This window comes from Aquarana catesbeiana, linkage group LG01 (genome assembly GCF_042186555.1).
Source record: "Aquarana catesbeiana isolate 2022-GZ linkage group LG01, ASM4218655v1, whole genome shotgun sequence".
Classification (NCBI taxonomy): Eukaryota; Metazoa; Chordata; class Amphibia; order Anura; family Ranidae; genus Aquarana; species Aquarana catesbeiana.
Genome location: NC_133324.1, coordinates 887881694 through 887902429, shown reverse-complemented (window position 1 = coordinate 887902429; position 20736 = coordinate 887881694). Strand labels below are relative to the sequence as shown.

The following is a 20736-nucleotide window of genomic DNA, read 5'->3' as shown; positions in this document are numbered from 1 at the left end:
TTGGGCAGTAACTGATCCATCCATAGATTTCCAGAACTCCAGTGCTACAATGCATCACTTTGCTTTTCTAGTATTTGGGGGAAAATACAATTTTCTTTATCGTACATCACGGGACACAGAGCAGGCTATAATCCATTATTGTGGGTTATGCACCACCTGTAGGTAAATGGACACTGGCAGATCAACTAAACAGGGAAGTACCTCAGTTTTTTCAACAGTGTCTGTAAGGTGATGGTTACTGATGTGCTGTTGGAGTAGACCTGGAGGTTCGAAAACAGTTCTTCTGTGAATCAAAGACTGAAATCGAATCCATTCAAAGAGCAGTTGGCTAAAATGAATGGTACCCAAGCCCCGTGGGATAGGAGAGATGAATCTTCAAGGTTTTCTTCTATTTCAGCCTTTCGGCGCTGGACCCTGCGTAATGGAACACTGTGCAGTGTTTGTTCTGACCAAGGTGCTTTCCAGCAGTGTGCTAGACATGTCCAGGGGATTGGACCCCCAGATTAAGGGGGACAGAGTCCTTAAAGGTCTTTTATGACAGAGCCCACCGTAATAGGTGAAGATTGGACTCCTGTTATGATTCAGAGTCCTGCGGCAGGAATGGTGGGTTTACATTTTCAGTGTTGGAGAAAAAAAAATAAATCAATAAATCTGTCTGTTTGGTCTTTTTCCTGGTGACCACTGGGAGCAGTGTGAAGTTTGGGCTGGTTGGCCGGGCTCTATGTGTTTCAGGTGTATTGAGCTGCAGTTCTCTCCTCCAGCCACTAGAGGGCGTGATGCCGCTCTGTATAGCCTACTCTTGTGCAGTGGAGGCAGGAAGTTGAAGGGGGGACATTTTTCTTATGGTTGAAGCTGAAGGATCAGGAGGCTCCTGAGAAATGGCAGGGGCATGGAGAAGTCTATGGCTGGATGGTGATGTGTGAGTACTACCTGTGGGTAGCTGCATGACCAGAGAGGACACGATGCATATGCATTTTGCCTGCATAATCCGGAGGGTTTGTACAACTGTGCACATAAAGGAGTTGTTTCTCCAGAGTAGCGTGCATTAATCTGTGGGAACTTACATTTAGGCATAGAGGCTGCATTCAGGGTGCATTTGTTGCATATGTACCTGGCTAGTCCTACGAAATGAATAAGGGCCTAAGTGTGGATAATTTTGTCATAGTTTGATGAAGCAATGTGCTTCTAGAAAGCGGTGTAGGTGCAGCATAGTTTTGTAGTATTACATTTTGTATGTATAATTGTAGAACTGCATCCCTGTATAATTGCATGTCTGCATGGGCACATAGCTATGTAGGGGCATACCTGCATGAACTGCATACTTGCATAAACTCATACTGGCATGAACTGCATACCTGTGTACTTGCATAAACTGCATATCTGTATGTGTGCATACCTGCGTAATTGCATAGCTGCAGACCAACATGACTACGGACCTGCAAGACTGCTTCTTCAGGGATTTTGGCAAAATAGTTGCTACATTATTTGTTTACAGGTTAAATCGCCCGAGAAGGGAGAGGCAGCCATGGGAGGCAGGTGCACTGCCCTCAGGTCCAGTGGACTTGGGTGATAATCTTGTGGTTTTGCATCTCCCGATAGACCGGTGGTGTCGGGTGTATCCGAGCCACTGTGTTTGGCATTGCAGCGATTTCTGGCGCGTTAGAATGTCATTGAGGATCTAGCGGCATCATTAACAGCTGTAATGGACTGCGGCTGCATCACCCTGAACGCGCCTGATCTTGGCTGATCTCGGAGTCAAGGCAGGATCGGACCTTGCTGGTACTTGGATGGGAGACTGCCTGGGAATTTCAGGTGCTGTAAGCTTTTCTCCTCCAGAGTGAGGGGGGCGTCGGAAGCTGCTGTGTTTTGGGAGTATCTCGAGCCAGAGGATGCTTGGGCAGCCTCTGAGGTGGTTCGCTCCATCTTTAGGTTGACTTGGGCAGAAGCCTGGTAGGTTAAGTACGCCTCTTTGGGACTTTCTGTGTCCACCTCAGTTATCGGCCTTTTGCCTTGCATTTGCTCTTGGATCAGAAGTTATGGGCTCATTCTTGTAAAACAGTTGACCGTAGCGTCCCCAAAACCAAATGGGGACATGAGGTCTATCTTAGATCTCAAGGTACTAGACAAATCCTTCTGTTTTAGATGGGATCAGTCCGATCAGTGATGGCCTCTCTGCAAGAAGCCAAGAGTGTGCCTTCCATATGTCTCTGCATAAGGAAATTATATCTATGTTGATGCGATTCCCTACGTGCAGTTCCACACAAGGCCTTTTGTAGAGGAACATTCTCTGTCTATCTGGAACATGAAGGTCCAAGCATTGGACTGCTAGAGGGCTCTGTCCCCGGGGTATTGCAGAGTTCGAATTGATGATTGATTGAAATCTGGCTAAGGGGAAATTTTTCCTTCCAGTGATATGGAAGATGGTAACCACTGATGCCAGTCTCTCTGGTTGAGGGGGGGCTAGTTTGGAGGTGGCTACAGATCAGGGGACTTGGGCTCCACTGCAGTGTCTTTTGTGAAGAATCCAGGAGGTGGTAACACTGATAATAGTTTTAGCCGGCCTAACCCAGGAGGGCTTGGTACACCAACATAGTGAATCTGGCAGTGGACGCTCCTTGGACACTTCTGGTCTGACCAGACCTATGGTCTTGGGTCTTGTTATCCACGCACTGTTGCACGCCAGGAAGGCGCTTCTATTACAGGACTTGTAAATCTTATATGCCTGGGGTGAATTCAGAAAGTGGCACCCGCAGAAATATGTGAATGGTGGATTTTTCCATTCTCCAATCAGGTAGGGCAATGAAATTGGCCTTAAAGTGGTTGTAAACTCTCAAGTTTCGCTATAGCTCATAATCTACAGTGATAAGGCTGCTGATCCCTGTGAAATTTCACTTACTGTTAGCTTCTTCAGATTCTGTCCTGCAATCTTTAATGATGTCACCGGTGCATGCGCAGTATGTAGATTCGTTAACGGCACGTTATGTGTGCCGTTTCTACATCCTCGGCATGCCAGGTTATTTACTTCCACTGAGAACGGCACAGAAGCCTTGCGATACTGTCCGTCCCCCCCCCCCCCCCCCTCACCTTCCTGGTTCTCCCCTTGTAACTATATAAGACGTCACACAGGGGGAGTGAACCAGAGAATCACACAGACGTTCAAACAATCAAACAAAGCTTGGTTTACACACGATCACGCATACGCGAGATTTAGACAGGGAAGCAAAGGAAGGGCGGAAATGACATCCACACAAGAGCCAGCAATCAATAGGAAAAATGGCACAGCCGATTTCCGGAAGAAATTCTTTTATAAAAGCAAAAAAAGGTATTTCCAAACCTGGTTTTAGTGACCTTTTATGGTATAAGACTTCTAAATACATTGCTGGATGATAAAAATAAAAAAAAAAGTCCTGGGTTTACTTCCTCTTGAAGTACCATTTAAGGGTCATATTTTATCTCCATTTTTTTCGCAGAGACCATTTTATTTCTCCTTGATTCGTACTTTACGCATGGTATAATGCAGACTGTCCTGCCTGTCAGGCTACCTTTTGTTTCTTTGGGACTTGAACTTGGTCTTGGCTGTCTTTGCAGAAGCCACCTTTTGAAACAATTTGAGAAACATTCTGAATCCTTCGACTTGGAAGGTGGCAGCTCTTTCATGTAAGGAGCCGTTCTTGGTCTTGCATCATGAGGTGTTGTTGCGTCTTCATCCATCTTTCTTGCCTAGAGTGGTTTCTAGTTTTCACTTGAATCAGGACAGTGTCTTGCCTTTCTGTTTTCCTAGTCCACAGTCGGCAGGGGAATGATTGCTGCATACTCTGGATGTAGCTTTGGGTTGTCAGGATTTACTTGAGTTGTCTGCACAGATCAGCAATCCTGGTGTGTGCTGCCAGAAGAGCCCAATAAGAACAGGCGGCATTCAGGTCTATGGTTTAAAAGGGCAAGGTCCCACCCTTTCTGGGCAGAGTGCATTCTACCAGGAGTGTGGGGGGCATCTTGGGCTATCCACCATTAGGCGTTAGTGGCTCAGCTCTGCAAGGCCTCTTTGTGGTCTTTGGTTCATACATTTACTGGGTTTTACCAGGTGGAAGGCAGAGCTGTGGAAGATGCTGCCTTAAGCCGCAGTGTTTTGCAGGTGACAGAACAGGTCCTTCTCTGGCGGTTTCTGTGATTGTCTCGCTCCCCTCGAGTGTATTGCTTTGGGACATCCCACATAGTAATGATTATAGCTTGCTCTGTGTCCCGTGATATGCGATTAAAGAAAATTAGATTTATTTTTTTTTACATACTTACCTGGAGTACATCACGGGACACAGAGGTCCCTCCCTTCTTTCTGGGAATTCATTGCTTGCTACAAAACTGAGGTCCTTCCTTTTATAGGAGGGACTTCCTGTTTGATTGATCTGCCCGTGTCTATTCACCTATAGTTGGCACATAACCCACATAGTAATGATTATAACCTGCTTTGTGTCCCGTGATGTACTCCAAGAAATTGAATTTACAGGTAAAGTATGTAGAAAAAATCTAATTTAAACAAAAAAAATGTATTTGGTTTTAGCCACGGGGTAATGCTAGAGAGACTGAGTATTGGAGCGAAAGCCATCTGTTTACTTTGTTAAAACACTGCAGGGCTACTTATTTTTCAGTTAAAAGAAAACATTGCAGTAGGGCTTTAATATTTACATTTTTCCTGCTTGAAAGTAGTAGGAATGATTCCGGTATACCCAGGGATTCAGATAACTGGTTTACTGATGTGCTGCAAATATAAACCTATATAGCAAGACCTACAAGCACACACATCTGAATTATTCAGTGGAGGGGACACACTCCCTCTCTACTGTCCTGGTTTGAGTGGGTGCAGTCTGAGTTGTCAGTCTGTAGGTGCAGTCAGACAGTACTGGGTAGGGTTGTCCCGATACCGATACTAGTATCGGTATCGGCACCGATACCGAGCATTTGCCCAAGTACTTGTACTCGGGCAAATGCTCCCGATGCCTCCCCCGATACCTGAACTGTCAGCTGTGATCGGCGCGTGGGGGAGTTACAAGATTCTCCCCCAGCGGCTTTCACCAGCTTTAGTGACAGACAGCGGTGATCGCTCACAGCTGACTGTCACTGCATCCTCCTCCGTGCCCCCTCCGTTCCTCTGTCCCTCTCAGCTGTCCCCCCGTTCTGCTCTTATCTGTCCCTCTCAGCTGTCCCCTCCGTTCTGCTCTTATCTGTCCCCTTCGTTCTCCCCCTCAGTTCCTCCGTCCTCCCCCTCCTCCTTCCTTTGTGTATGGATAGAGTCAGCTGACTCTGTCCATTCACATAACTGAAACATTGTAATCTCCTGTGATTACGATGTGTCAGTTTATGAATGGAGAGAAGCCGCTGTCTTCTCTCCATTCATTGTCAGTGCAGCTGACGCTGCAGAGAAAGGGACTGGGGATTCTCTATCCTCTGTCTCTTTCTCTGTCTCAAGGGGGAGATATCAGAGGTCTGTTAAGACCCCTGATATCTCACCAAAGCCCCCCAAAAGGGCTGATTAAAAAAAAAAAAAAAAACAATAAAGAATAAAAGAAATATTATTGTAAAAAATAAAAATTGTAAAAAAAAAAAAATAACACACACATACAACGTTCACCCCCCCCCCCCCCCCCCCAAAAAAAAGCAAGCACTGTTAAAAAAAAAAAAAAAAAAAAGAAAAAAAAAACACTGTCACGTGACATTAAAAAAAAAGTATCGGTAATCGGTATCGGCGAGTACTTGAAAAAAAGTATCGGTACTTGTACTCGGTCCTAAAAAAGTGGTATCGGGACAACCCTAGTACTGGGCAAAGGTTGGAATTTCTTGTTTGGTCGGATTAGATTAGTATTTTTCCACAAGTACAAAAAAAGCATTTTAGTCCAAAATACAAAGTAAAAAAAATACATGAGGTACATTATTTATTACCTTTAAAGGAAACCTGTGCTAAAGAAGATAAAAGGCTACCATTGCTGACCTCCTTCTGAAAATGCTAGATGTCTGGCTTTAGTATTTTTGGATAGAACAAAGATGCAACAAGTCCTAGAAAAATCAAAACTCTTATGCATGCTGTTCTGGGTCTGTGACTGAAATTACAGGTGCCATTCAAACAGAATGATAGTCTGGAAATTGGCATTTTGAGAAGGTCGGGTCAGCAATGGCAGCCTCCATATTTCTCTGACAGGTTTCATTTTTAGAGCTGCAGATTAGCTTCTGACCAGAAGATGGGGCACACGGTAAACTAAACAAGTTCACTGTAGATGGCACTTTTATAATAATCTTTAATATAAAAATTGTGTGAGAACTGATTTGGTTATTAATGTTTTTTTAGGGCATTCCCTTGGATGGACTGTCTCCAAATATTTTGCTTTCAAACTATGCCTATGAACGTCCAATCTTTTGCAATGATTGACAGTCTCCAAGCAGGTCCGGTTAATGTTATATTGGATCCTGAATATCAAGCTTATGATTATTACTGTAGATCTGTTGCAGATAGCTGAATTCTGCAACATTACTGCAGATAGCTGGTTTGAATTAAAGTGGAAATAAACCCTGTGTTTAAAGTTGTACCTACAGGTAAGCCTATAATGTAGGTACAGTGAATATCTCCTAAACCTGCACGGTTTAGGAGATATTCACACTGCAGGCATTCACCAGCGCATGTGCTCTGAAGGGACAGTATAGTCTTGCTGTCCCTTCAGAGCTCCGGCCGCGGTCTGTGACTCCCGTGGTGCGGCCTATCAGATGGCTGGAGGACACAAACCCAGAAGGAAGACGGGGGAAGATGGGAGCGCCTGTCAGCAATGACAGCGTGGAGTTTGAAGGCTTCGTTCTAAGGTAAGTATTTCATAATGTGTTTGTATATTAGCACATTATGGCTTTACTTTGTAGGGTTCAAAAAAATTAATAAAAAATTGGTGCGGTTTACTACTGCTTTAATTTCCTCTGATAGAGCATTTCCTAGTATGGTCAATGTTGTTAAATCTAATAATTGGATAATACAGTTTACAAACATTTGATATGTTACAATTTTATTAAAGGGTCAGTCCCACCAAAACTCATATTCCACTTTTTGGTTGATACTGCAGACCTAAACCACCTGACTGTTTCTTATGTTTTGTATACTATATTGGTAGTGAAAGCGCTCCCAGGTCTGCACATTTGATGATGCCATTATAAGGGGGTCCCACCCTTCTAGTTTTTATTATAGAGAATGCGGGGGTAGCTGAGGAAGACCTAAAACTACCAGGTAGATGGGAACCAGTTGGGGCATTATGGCAGGAAGACCTTACTTTTACACCCCTTTCACACTGAGGCAGTTTTCAGGCGTAATGGGGCTGAAAAAGTGCCTCAAAACTGCATCCCATTCATTTGAATGTGTGCATTCACACTGGGGTGGTGCACTTGCGGGACGGTAGAAAAAGTCCTGCAAGCAGCATCTTTAGGGTGTGTTTGGAGCGCTGTAATTAGCACTCCAAAAATGAAGCACTCCATTGAAATGAATGGGCAGTGTTTCCAAAGCCCTTAAGCGATTCAAAAGCGCCACAAAACTTTTCTTTTTTGGGGTTTTTAAGGTCCCGTTCTCACGAGACCTTAAAAAAAAATAAGCGACCCGCTAGCACCCAAAAACCACCGCTAAAGCACAGCAAAAATGACCTGCACTTTAGCAGTGCTTCAGTGTGAAAAGGGGTCTAACCAGGCTGACATCAAGCCAGGCAATAGCTCAGCCCTTTGGGCTCTACTTTCCATCGTTTTCATGCTGCTGTTTTTGTCATTTGCAGGAACATTCAGAAGAATAACGAATGCAGCTACTCGACTTTTCAAGGGGGATGGCGAAAGTGGAAACTACTACACTTTGGAGAGCCTTAGTGAGCATGTGGAATCCATGTTTCCAACTCACCCTTCCCTGGTGCTGCTGTGGTGCCAGTTCCTGCTGCTCATAGACTACACGAACTACAACTGGTGGTCCGAAGTACATCAGACACTCAAGTAAGGCGACACTACTTTACCACTTTGTTACATTAAGAAAATACTGTTTTCTAGTGTTCCCTTTTATGGATTTCAGGGTGGTGTTTGCTCTCTTAGGTAGGCTGTACATGTTTCGAATTGTTGACAATTTTTCTTTCGAAAATCTTTTCAAAGAATTTTCGTTTGAATTTCGCAACTATTAGTGGAACTAGGCAACGGACGTTTTTTGTGCAGCTATCGAATTTGAGTGATCGGACATGTTGGAAAATTTTTTGAAAATCAAAAGGTTTTCTAATCAATGATGGGAGAATCGTGTGACAAATATAATTGAAACAGAAATGCACTTGAGTGCAAGGAAAGAAAAGATTCCCAGACACGAAAATTCTTTTCTGTAGCAACATGAGGTGAAATTAAAGACTTGGTTGGTAGGTTTTTTTTTTTTTTTTTTTTTTTTTGATAGCTAGGGGGTGGAGAAGATCCCCTGATAGCTGGCACAGCGGAGGGGAGCGGGGAGGTGTGGGGGCTGGTGCATTCATAACATGTTACAACCCGAATATGGGTGTAACATGTTATGGAAGGTGAACTTATGCTTTAATGCACAGAATGCAGTAAAGTAACAAGACTTTAGAACCACTTTAAAGCATCAGTATGGCTGCAGTTTGGCCATACTGGCCTTTCTAAGTTGGCCCGAAGCCTTTTCACCAGATAATTTGTAGAACTTTCTGTCTTTTTCTCACTTTGTGACCACATATGGTTACTTGTCTTAATAACATTAGAAGAATTGGTGCATGGTGTAATGAGGACACCATTTGCCATTTAACTCAACTCTCATTAGCGGAGGAGGAGGAAGACCAGTAGATGGAATTGTGCGCACAAATTGAATATGACATGCGTCATAAATACAGTGTTTACTCCTACACAGTTAACACCCAAAGTACAAGTTGTACCACCAATTTATACGTAATTACTTGGTCCCATATAATTAATTGGGAAGCCCTAACAAGTTATAATTATTCGCTGCTATGGTTACCACCTTTCCCCTAATGTGCAGCCGGTTACTCATTGTCAGGAGACACTTTATATAATTCAGCAGTTTCTTCAGTTAGTCTTGTAGATGATCCTCTTGGAACAATGTTTAGAATATTTTTGTTTCTTGGTTCATTTTGTTTTTAAAGGGGAACTCTCAGAGACTGGGGGGGGCGGTAGGATCACTTTAGCCTCTCTTGAATAATTGGAATAAGGAACATGTGAAAGAACCCTTCTGATTTACCAATAGATGTATTTTATCTCATCTCTTTTAAAGAAGTTTTAAAGTAAACCTCTTCTCTGCCACTTTAAAGCTGAACCTGGACACTCCTCCTTTGCACATTGCCACTTGCAAGTAGCATCATCATTAATAATGACATGTTTTATTCTGTAAATAACTTTGCAGTACATCTCTTCAACACATGAACAATTCCCTATGATTTGTCTCTCAAAATAGGCATAGACAAATACTTGTTGATCCTGCCCTTGACTCTGCCTTTCCTAATTTCCAGAATATAAAAAAAAAGATGTTCTGTATTCCAGCAGGGGTAGAACATGGGAAGGGCTGACAGCACTGTTTAGGATTTTAGTACAGTAGAGGCAGTCTTGTCAGATCACATCAGAAAGTTAGGAGCACTTTGGATTTCTGTCAGGATCAGCCGGTACACTAAATATAATCCGAATAAAAACGATATGGTCCTATTTCAAATAAGGCCCCTTTCACACTTTAATGTCGCATGATTTTTGCCGCGACTGAAATAATGCCTGTGTAATCTCGAGGTTTAGGTTTAAAAGGCAAAATCAGCTGTCGAAAGTTGTGTACACGCTATACGAAAATTGTATGAAAATTTTTTGAATGAAAATGTTGTCCGATTTTCTTATAGTGTGTACGAGACTTAAGACACTGCAGACGGTGAAAGGCTTAATTTAGCTCCCTGAAGCCCAGCTTACCAACAGTGCCAGCCTCTGCCCATTCATGCAATATTTGCTTACATAATGTAGACTAGATTCAAAGCCCACTTAACTTGACAGGCAAATAACCATGTGTAAAAAGTGAAAACTTCTCAAAAAATAAAGTAATTTAAAGTACCTATACCCAAGAAAGACCTAACATGTTTCACTCTAAAAAGAGCTTTGTGAGAAGTGCAATAAAAGTATGAAAAATGTCTCCCCACTTGCCAAAAGAACAATGGCCCCAGCAGATATTTTTCTATACTTTAAAAGGGATAAAGCATGGGGAAAAGTTCATGTGTTTTATATTTTGTCCAAAAATACACTTAAACTTTATGCATATTGATCATCCCCTCTGTTTGCTGGTTGCATGTAGGAAGATTGCATCACAGAGCGCTTGTAGTACTGCCCCTTCAGGGGTTGCTTGATAATGCATGTTCTCTTATGCCGCCATGACCCTGTGAACTCTCCAGCCCCTCTGACACTCTAGGTTCAGACATGTTGTGTATACCTGGACACACAGACACAAAGCAAATAGTTTCAACTCTCTCTGTCTTTACTTATTTGAGATGAGAGGTTTAAACGATACCATATCTTTGTTTTCAGCCAAGACTAGGTTGAAATAACACTTGTAGCAATAACAATAACACATGAATGACAACAATATACACAATCGCTATGGGATATTGAATGAAAGCTATCACTGCATATAAGGAGATATGTCTACTTTAAAGGAGAACCCCGGGTCGACCTATAATATCTTTATCCTAATGAGAGATAGTATACTATATTGACCAGTAAAGTGTCCCCTTTAAGAGTACTAACAACACTGTCCTAAAAGTAAGGCCTTGCACTGTCCGGCAATGTTGGAGCTCATAGAACAAAGATTCCTGGCTGTAGCAAAGTGATGATGAACAATGCAAGATAGCAAATCCAAGTTGATAGCAATACTTTGTAATCCAAGCGAATGTCACATGTGCATTGTGCTGAATGTGTAGTACTTATCAAAGCAATTGGAATCTGTGGGCACAAGCCCCCTTACCAATCCTGATAGACCTCCAAGCCTCCCGATAGGACCAACAAACGATTTTTCCTTCTTCAAATGGGCAGAGACAGGAATCAGTCTGCTAATTCAGCGAACTGCCTCTGTGGTGTTCAGCGCTGCTGCAGGTCGTCCTTCTGCCAGCGGGCGATGGCTGGACTCGCTGGGGTTGGAGCGGTGGGATGTGTGTCGCTTGCTAGGCCACAATCTTCTTACACAGAGGCAGAGTGATGCTCACATGGTGGGATCCAGGAAGCAAGAGAGCACGGGCCTGGTCTGCAGATCCCTATATAGTCTCTCCCACAATTACCCTGCAGAGCAGACGGTCTCCTGGGAGATGCAGTTCAGTCATTTCTGTGAGATCAGCAATGCCTATGCAGAGGACTACATCTCCCACAATGCCTTTCTCTGTGCCTCCAGGTGATGTCAGTGATTCAGATCCAACACTAGGGGGACATAGGAGCAAGGCTAGAATAGTAATAGTCTGCAAAAGCCAGATAACCGTAGTCTGCTCCCGGCTACATGTTGGTTACAGGTAGCAGATATACATGCCTGCTGAGAAGAGGATTCTCTTAGCGTCTGATCATTGGCAGATTACCGGTCAGATCCTTTTCTGTGCTCAGCTTTGTGGTGTTCTGCTGCCATACAAAGAAAATATTACAGACTAGAGTAACACAGCTGCTTTCAGCTTTCATTAAAGTGTCTCCACTGTGCTAATGGATAGAAAAGTCTGCATGCTTTGGGTTAGAAAACTTTGCATTTTCAAGACTACATTTACATTGCCTTGTTAAATCAGCTGCCATTTAACAGTTGACAAAGTGCAGACATTAAAGCCCGTGTATTTAATCACTGTGTACAGGAGGAACAGCCTGTCTAGTACCAAACTGCTGCTAAGTCCCCAGATGTCAACTGACAGCGATGAGCCTGAGCCGGAGTCCAAACTTGGCATGTGTAACCGGGAAATAGTGCGGAGAGGGGCCCTCATCCTGTTCTGTGACTATGTGGTGAGTACAAGAAATGGTCTCCTTGGAAGAAAAGCAAAAAACTAACAGGACCTTTTAAGTAATCTTATATAATGCATTTTATTTGTGTCAGGCCTATTTACTTTGCCTATATTCATGCTTAAACTTGCTAGATGCTTGCCCATGCTCCTTTAAAAAAAAGGGGGGGGGGCTCTCATTGGTCTCATGAGTGGTACAGCAATGTGCAAATAAATATTTAAAATGAATTTTACTGGTTTCATTGCCCTCTCAAACTTTATATCACATAATAGAATGCAGCTCCAAAATATATAAAAAATGCTTATCTTTGGGAACATATTACAAACAGGCAAACAGCTGTTCCATGTAATGTCACCTTTTCCTGGACTACATGTGTGGTGTTGAGCAAAAACTATGTTTCCCGTTTAACATGTAATTGGCCAGATTTCTAGTGTCAGTGGTTTGGCAGAGATAATTACAGATGGCACAGTCAGAGCACATTGGAAGAATTGGATTATCCGTTAGTCTGGTTGAAAAAAGACACAAGTCCATCTAGTTCAAGCAATAAAAAAAAAAAATCCCACATATACAATCCTATACCCACAGTTGATCCAGAGGCAGGCAAAAAAAAAAAAAACGCGGCAAAGCATGATCAAATGTTCTCTAGCAGGGGTAAAAAATTACTTCCTGATCCCCCAAGAGGCAATGGGATATTCCCCGGATCAACTTTCCCTATAAATGTTAGTACCCAGTTATATTATGTGCATTTAGGAAAGAATCCAGGCCTTTTTTAACCACTTCAGTCCCGGAAGGATTTACCCACTTCCTGACCAGGCCATTTTTTGTGATACGGCACTGCGTTGCTTTAACTGACAATTGTTCGGTCATGCGATGTTGTACCCAAACAAAATTGATTGTCCTTTTTTCCCCACAAATAGAGCTTTCTTTTGGTGGTATTTGAGCGACAATTTTGAAAAAGCGCAATTTTTTTTTTTACTTTTTGTTATAATAAATATCCAGAAAAAAAATGTAAAAAACAAAAAAAAAACAAATGTCTTCCGCAGTTTAGGCCAATATGTATTCTACATATTTTTGGTGAAAAAAATCCCAATTTGCTTATATTGATTGGTTTACGCAAGTTATCACATCTACAAAATAGGGTAGATTTATAGCATTTTTATTATTATTATTTTTTTTTACTAGTAATGGCGGTGATCTGCAATTTTTAACGGAACTGCAACATTGCGACGGACTGATCGGACACTTTTTAAGGACCAGTGACATTTATACAGCGATCACTGATATAATAATGCACTGATTACTTTATAAATGACACTGGCAGGAAAGGGATTAACACCAGGGGTGATCAAAGGGTTAAATGTTCCCTAGGGAGGTGCTTTCCAACTGTGGGGGGAGTGTACTGACAGGAAGTAGAGAGAGATTACTGTTCCTAATCACTAGGAACAGACAATCTCACTCTGCTCCCCTAACAGAATTGGGGATATGCTTTGTTTACACTGGCAGATCCCCGTTCTGCCTCTGTGGAGCGATTACAGGTGGCCGCCAGACCCGCTGATTGGCTCCTCCGTTAGCGAATGGGCATGCGCGTGCCCACAGATCGCAGTGTATGCACCCGACCTACAGTGACATTGATTCTCGCAGGAGAGCCAACCTGCCACAGGTCGGGAACCAGTTAAAGCAATCTACTGAGCTGGCCAGAACCACCTCTTGAGAGAGTCTATTCCATATTTTCACAGCTCTTGCTGTGCAGAAACCTTTCCGCATTTGGAAATTAAATCTCTTCCTCTAAACATAAAGAACCTGGAAACTCCTCTCTGATTACATTTCTTTAAATGTCAGTCAAAGGCCCAAAGCTGCTATCCTTCCTTAGGCCCTTTTCTGCCTGTGTCTGCCCTTACTGTGTAGGCTTCGCCCACTAACAGCCTGGGATACATAGCCAAGCTGGGTTGCTTTAAAGATGCAGTTTAAAGGGAGAATCGTATGCCAGATTAAAAGGAAAATTTCAAGCACTTCTGCAGCAGAGAATGACATTTTCCAAATTTGGATATGTTTAGTGTTAGTTCCACTGTGTTAGCACACCAAATTTGGGGTTCCTAGCACCAAGTGGCCCTGAGATATGGGGCTCTAAATTTGGGTTGCAAAATGTCAAGCACTTTTCTGCAGCAGAGATTGACATTTTGTGACCTGACTTTGGGGCCCCGTATCTCGGGGCCACTTGGTGCTAGGAACCCCAAATTTGGATATGTTGTGCTAGTTCCACTGTGTTTGCACACCAAATGGGGTTCCTAACACCAAATGGCCCCGAGATATGGGGCCCCAAAGTCTGGTCGTAAAATGTTATTCTCTGCTGCAGTTTACCATCATATTTCTGTGTTTTCTGGTCCAAAAAATAGGGTTCCTTTAAAAACACTTCTAAATGCAAACGCGGCTAAACGTGGTACCGGCGTTTAGCCGTGTTTGGCGTCTGAAATGTCGAAAACTTTTGCGTATGAACCCATTTTTTTGCTTCTGAAAAAACAAGGTTAAACGCAACTGCCTAAAAACTCCAAAAAACGAGACTGTGTACATGGATACATAGGAGGAATGGGTTCAGGGGCAGTTGAAAAAAGTGTCCAACTGCCTCTGAACGCGCGTTTAACAGCGTCTCGTGTGCATGAGGCCTTAGACTGAATTTTCCAATTCAATAAACCCGGCCATGAACACTTTCCAAATGGTCCTGTGTAAAGAATTGAAAATCTACGCATGATTTAATGTCACACAAGCTCCATTTTGATAGGACAATGGATATAAATCTCAAGGAATAACAAGGCAGTGTAAAAATATAACTGTGTGCAGATATGACTCAAGCCACTCAATCGATTTACAACAAAAATGTCAAAATGTGAAGTATAGGTTCTATGGTATGTTAAATTGGACATCGGACCATTGTAAGCTACAGAATAGGCATGGATAGGGGTACCAGTCTTAGTTTTTTATTTTATACTGAATTTTATGAGATATAAATCAAATTGTGAAAATTGTTTTCTTTTGTGCTATTTATTGAATGTACCTAAAAAGGTATGTTGGTGTGGCGGAACTCTCTCACACTCCGCTTAAATCTGTATACCGCTTCCTCCAGTCTGAACATAGATATTAGATATTATAGCCACATATTGCAACCGAGAACTAGACGGGACTACCTCAGCTGCAAAATTGGAACGTTTATTGAACAAACTCGCATAGAATATATACCGCACAGGAGGACATCCCCCTCCTGATTATATTACCCTAACAATACAAACTATACACAATTACCAAAGCTAAACAACGCCAACATATACTAGAAACGTTGATTAAACGACTAGCCACCTGGACACTCAGGGGTCTCATTCCAGGTCAGACTTGCCGGCATCAAGATCACGAAGTACAATACACATTATTACATGTATAAACTCATCTCCACAGTAGTTTGCTAGCAGACAATAGGTGTTAATTGGCACAGTAAACAATGGTTGAAAGACAGGCGCTGATGAAATCGCTTTGAGTCTCAGTGTGAAGCAGTCACTATTGGTAATGAGGCAGCTAGGCCCTATACAGGGACCCCGGGCCTAGAGTCCCAGAGGTTTGGGGAGACATGGACTTGAATCCAACGTAACATTACTCCAAGGGTCCCCCAGGCATACACCTCACAAAGAGTAGTGTTTCCCTTTATAAGCCAGAGCCCATAGTCAGTAGGCAAGAGGCTAGCCTGCAAAATCACCTGTCTTAGGTGAGTCTGTCACAGTTGGTACATACATGGAGCTGGCTGCTCATTCATGATGTGCATAACTATTAACATTGCATACAATTTAACTCTGCTTTTGTGTAATCTACTGCTGCTGACATTTTCAGTTTCTTTTTTTTTTTGTTTGTTATGTAGTGTCAGAACTTGCATGATTCAGAGCATCTTACCTGGCTGATAGTCAATCACGTTCAGGATCTCATCAACCTGTCGCATGAACCTCCAGTGCAGGATTTCATTAGTGCAATACACAGAAACTCAGCTGCCAGTGGTCTCTTCATCCAAGCCATACATTCTCGCTGTGAGAACCTAGCAACGGTAAGTGTAACGGAACATCCCCACACTCCACTTGAGTGCTTTCGTCATATACCGCTTCCTCCCAGTCTGAATACAGTAATCAGATATTCCAACTGCTCACAAGCACAAAACAAGACGACACTTGTTTATTTGCTAAACATGGACTCATTTTTTTAGAACCAGAATACAGTCTTATATACAGTAGAAGAGGAGGTTCCCCCCCTCCTGCTCATATTACTCTACAATCCCTTAAAGCAGCCGATGTGACTCTGTGCCCTCCTGAGCATTGTATGATTAATCAGGATTTCACTACAGGTCAGACTTGTTGTCACCGAGCTTCACACATTAGTATAAACACAGGACACATTCTCACAATAGCAGGAGTTAATTTTAATTAACAATACAAACAGTGATCTCCCCCCCCCCCCCAGCCTAGTAGGCAACAAACTATAGTAGGAATTGACTGTCCGGCTCCTACCCAGTTCTAGAGGCCAATGTGATCAGCTCTCTCAACTAACATGTTGAGTTCAGAATCAAACAAACCAAGAGTAGTCTTTACATATATCCTGGGAGATATTGTGGATAAATATTACTGTCCCATTTTAAGTAATCCAAGATATATTTTCTCAGTCACCCCGTGCCAGGATGGCACAGGGTGACTTAGATATAAGAGGTGCATGGGGAGCTGAAACATGGGTTTCCCAACCTTTCCAAGGGATTTTTGTTTCCATGGGCCCTCCCGTCACAGTAAGCTTGCCCCCTTATGCATTCCTTTTGGAGTTTTCTGTGAAAAATTATTTGTAATGTAAAACTATGTTAATATACAGTGCAAAAAAAGTGTAAATTTAATTGGTGGAGTGTTTAAAAGAGAAGTATGTCCAATGCTTCCTTGAACTTTCTTCTCTTTTGGATCCCAGGAGTGCACTTACTTTTGCTCTCTTGTGACCTGCTGTCGGCTGACTTCTCAGCGCTGCTCTATGTGGAAGGATCCCGAGCAAGTTGTCAGGATCCACCCAGATACCAGACTTACAGTTGGCTCCTGCTTATAATGCACGGCTGAGGGCTATAGACGGCTGCGTCCTCCCTCACTCAAGTCCAGGGCTCCAGTGAGAGCTAGAGTGGGAGAGTGACAGTTACCCTATTGTAAAGGAAGCGGGGATAAAAAAGAATCTACTGCCAGAATCAACACGATACACTGATGTTAAAGGGGTACTATAGCGGCTTTGATTTTTGCCTGTAGCTCCAAACCACTTAGCAGCAGAAATTAGCTGTATTGGTTAATAATCAGCAATCTCCTCTACATGCAGGGAAAATATGATACCCTAAAGGAGGAGAGTAGGACTAGCCATATTCGGATTCCCTCAGCACCCACTGATATCTTCCTTGTGTACTAGAGACCTTTTTCCTATATTACCAGTAGTACCCTTTTCCCCACTTGCTGCACTGGGTTTATTTAGTGATCACTGAATCTTTTAGTGACCACTGAATGCAACTGAAAGAACACAAAAATGTAAAGCCTTGTGTGTAGATAAAACCTTTAGGGCCAGTGTTGATGGGCTTTTGGTCACTTCAGAACTGCATCTCTCTCCACACAAGTCTCAGAGAATGAAGTAGCAGCTGAAGCAGTGCAATGATACTTCAGTTAATTCCGAATGATCTCAAAAGCATCTCAAACTGATATCTAGAGCATGCTTCTTTTGCCCATCGAAGCCTGCTGACATAGGCTCTTAGTCTGCCTGTCACAGCTGGCACATTAGTGCTGGCAGTGGGTACCTCCAGCTGTACAGCCATTGCTCTGCCTTTTCTAGTTTGCTTATCTACAATTTTTGCTTGTTTCTTTCATTAGAATGATACATTAAGACAAATTTTGAAAGCATATTTACAAAGTTCTTTTTCACCCACCAGCCAACTTCTCTGAAGAAGACATTGCAGTGCTTGGAAGGTATTCACCTGAGTCAGTCTGGTGCAGTGTTGATGTTGTATATAGACAAGCTGCTGTGTACCCCATTCCGTGTGCTGGCTCGCATGGTGGATACACTAGCCTGTCGCCGGGTAGAAATGCTGTTGGCGGCGCCGTCTCAGGTACGGAAATTTAATTCCAAAAGAAATAAAGCTATTTCATGTCTTCACATTTATTTGTGTGGCCTCCGTATGGTGTATTTACAAATATTTTGTATCCTTACAGAATAGCATTTCTCAGGTACCTTTAGAAGAGTTGGACAGAATACAGGAATATCTGCAGAGCAGTAGTTTAGCACAAAGGTAAAAGTGAAAAGAGTGATCAGCATATTGCTATAACATTTCCTGATTACCGCAGAAATAAAGATTTGTTTAATTTAACAATTAAGAGTATCAATACAGCTTAAACTCCTTTTTTAATCCCCGTGGACCTAGGGCACAATGAATCTGGTCCCATTCTGATCCTTGCTGTAGGTGTACAGTAACTGAACATTATTTTCTTTATGCTTGTAATAGCTTCACCCCAAGGTGAAGTCAAAATTATGTGTTCTGTGGGTTTACAGCTAGCACTGACGCCATCACCTCCTCTCTGTGTGCGGCGTGTTCCCCGTTTAGAGTAATGTGCCTATGAATTGCTCTGGATTTCCTGATTTCCTTATCAAAGCAGCGGAGACTGCAGTTCAATGTTTCTAAATGTAAAATATTGCACCTAGGGAAAAAAAATCCCCTGAGAGAGTACAACATTGGGGGTACAATGTTGGCCAGCACTACAGAGGAAAAAAATTGGGGGTACTTATTTCAGATGATTGCAAAATGAGCAAACAGTGTGACCAGGCAGTGGAAAAAGCCAATAGAATTCTAGGATGCATCACTGGAGGGATCACCAGCAGGAGGAAGGAGGTCCTGATTCCTCTATATAGATCTTTAGTGAGACCTCATTTAGAATACTGTCTCCAGTTCTTGAGACCTCACTTACACAAAGATATTGATAAGAGTCGAGAGATGTGTAACAAAAATGGTGAAAGCTCTGACTGAGGGTAAAACATATCGAGAGCGACTTTAAGAACCTAATCAGTCTGGAGGAAAGAAAGGAAAGGGGAGACATGATTGAAACCTTCAAATACATCAAGGGGGTGAATAAGATTCAGGAGGGCAGTTTTTTTTCAATATTAAACCAAAATCAAGAACATGGGGACATGACCTTAAACTAACTGGAGGAAGGTTCAAAACTAATCTTACAAAGTATTATTTTACTGAAAGGGTAGTTGATGCTTGGAATAAACTATCAGCAGAAGTAGTGAGACCGTCAACAGTAAATGGCTTGGGATAAACATAGATCTATAGTCAGACAGAAAAGTTAAAGCAGAGGTCCGTCCATCCCTGCTAAAATTAAAAGCCAGCAGCTACACATACTGAAGCTGCTGACTTTTAATAATAGGACACTTACCTGTCCTGGAGTCCAGCGCTGCCATTGCGGGTTTTGGAACTCTTATGTCTTCACGCCGGGAACCCTACTGCGCATGCGCTCCACTCCTCTCACCTACTGGCCTGGCGGCGGGAGGAGGAGGGAGCCGAGCTGCTGGCGCAAGTGGCCGCAGCGAGAACCCCTGGAAGTGGGGACAGGATAAGCGCCCCCCCCCCCGAAAGGTGCCAAATGTGGCCACGGAGGGGGGGGAGGAGACAAATGAGCGCAAGTTCCACTTTTGGGTGGAACTCCGATTTCACAAAATAGAAAAAAACAACAATAATACAAACAAAAAACAGACTCAATGGACTAATCAGTCTTTTTCTGCCGCCACTTTTCTATGATTCTATAATAGGCACATTATGTGCCTGTGATCAAGTAATCCAGACATACAATAAGTACAATACACAAGAATGCAAACAGGAAGTGCAGTGCAGATCATTGTCTGCTCCCAGTACCTGTATGGCTCAGCCTCAACTAAGTACTTTTCAATTCTCCCTCCTCTCCTGTCTGGGCTGTGTCTGTGTGCCAGCTTTACACACATTCCTGATGTCACCCCCCTCTGCCTTTTCTGGTGGCTGCGCTGTGAATGGACAGTGTTAGGAACTACAAGTTCTAGTGCTGCTCATTCACTTTCTTTGTAACAGGCAGAATTGTACTTCCTTGAGCAATCAAGGAGCCTCATGCTTACAGGCTTTCCCAACCACCCCCCCCCCCCCCCCCCCCCCAGTGCCAGTGCCGATGCGTCCATAGAGGGCGCAGGAGCACCGCCCCAACTCTCCTGCACCCATCAATCTTCATTCTTCTGCATTGCATGGATCTATCTATTGGCGCCGCTGCCGCCCCCTATTAAGGTGTCCAGCCCCTTGTCGGGCGCCGGGCATCTGAATTACAGTGGCGGGGGTGTTTTTGGAAGTGCCTGATTAGAGCCGTTGGCTCTAATAGGCATCCTGATTAGAGCCGTGGGCTCTAATAGGCTTCCAAATTGGTAAACAGCAGGCGCACTGCTGTGCGTTCGCTGCTTATGTAGTGCTGTGTTAGGGAATCGAATAAATCGCTTCCCCAACACTGACCCGCCTCTCAGCCAATCAGGTGCACTGGGTCTGTTTACCTGTCACCTGATTGGCTGAAGCGACAGGCGCTGTGATTGGATGCGCTGTGATTGGTGGTTTGGGTGACACTGGCGGCAATTGATGGGGCACACTGGCGGCAATTGATGGGGCACACTGGCGGCAATTGATGGGGCACACTGGCGGCAATTGAT

The 20736-nt window shown here is 43.2% G+C and overlaps 1 protein-coding gene across 1 annotated transcript in view; it reads left to right on the top strand.

Moving 5' to 3' along the window:
* HTT (huntingtin) overlaps positions 1 to 20736 on the top strand; it is a 283920-nt gene that overhangs the window by 181462 nt on the left and 81722 nt on the right. The window contains 5 exon segments of the mRNA XM_073610874.1: positions 7785 to 7992; positions 11850 to 11994; positions 15890 to 16069; positions 17954 to 18130; positions 18234 to 18310. Coding sequence (XP_073466975.1) covers positions 7785 to 7992; positions 11850 to 11994; positions 15890 to 16069; positions 17954 to 18130; positions 18234 to 18310 — 787 coding nt within the window.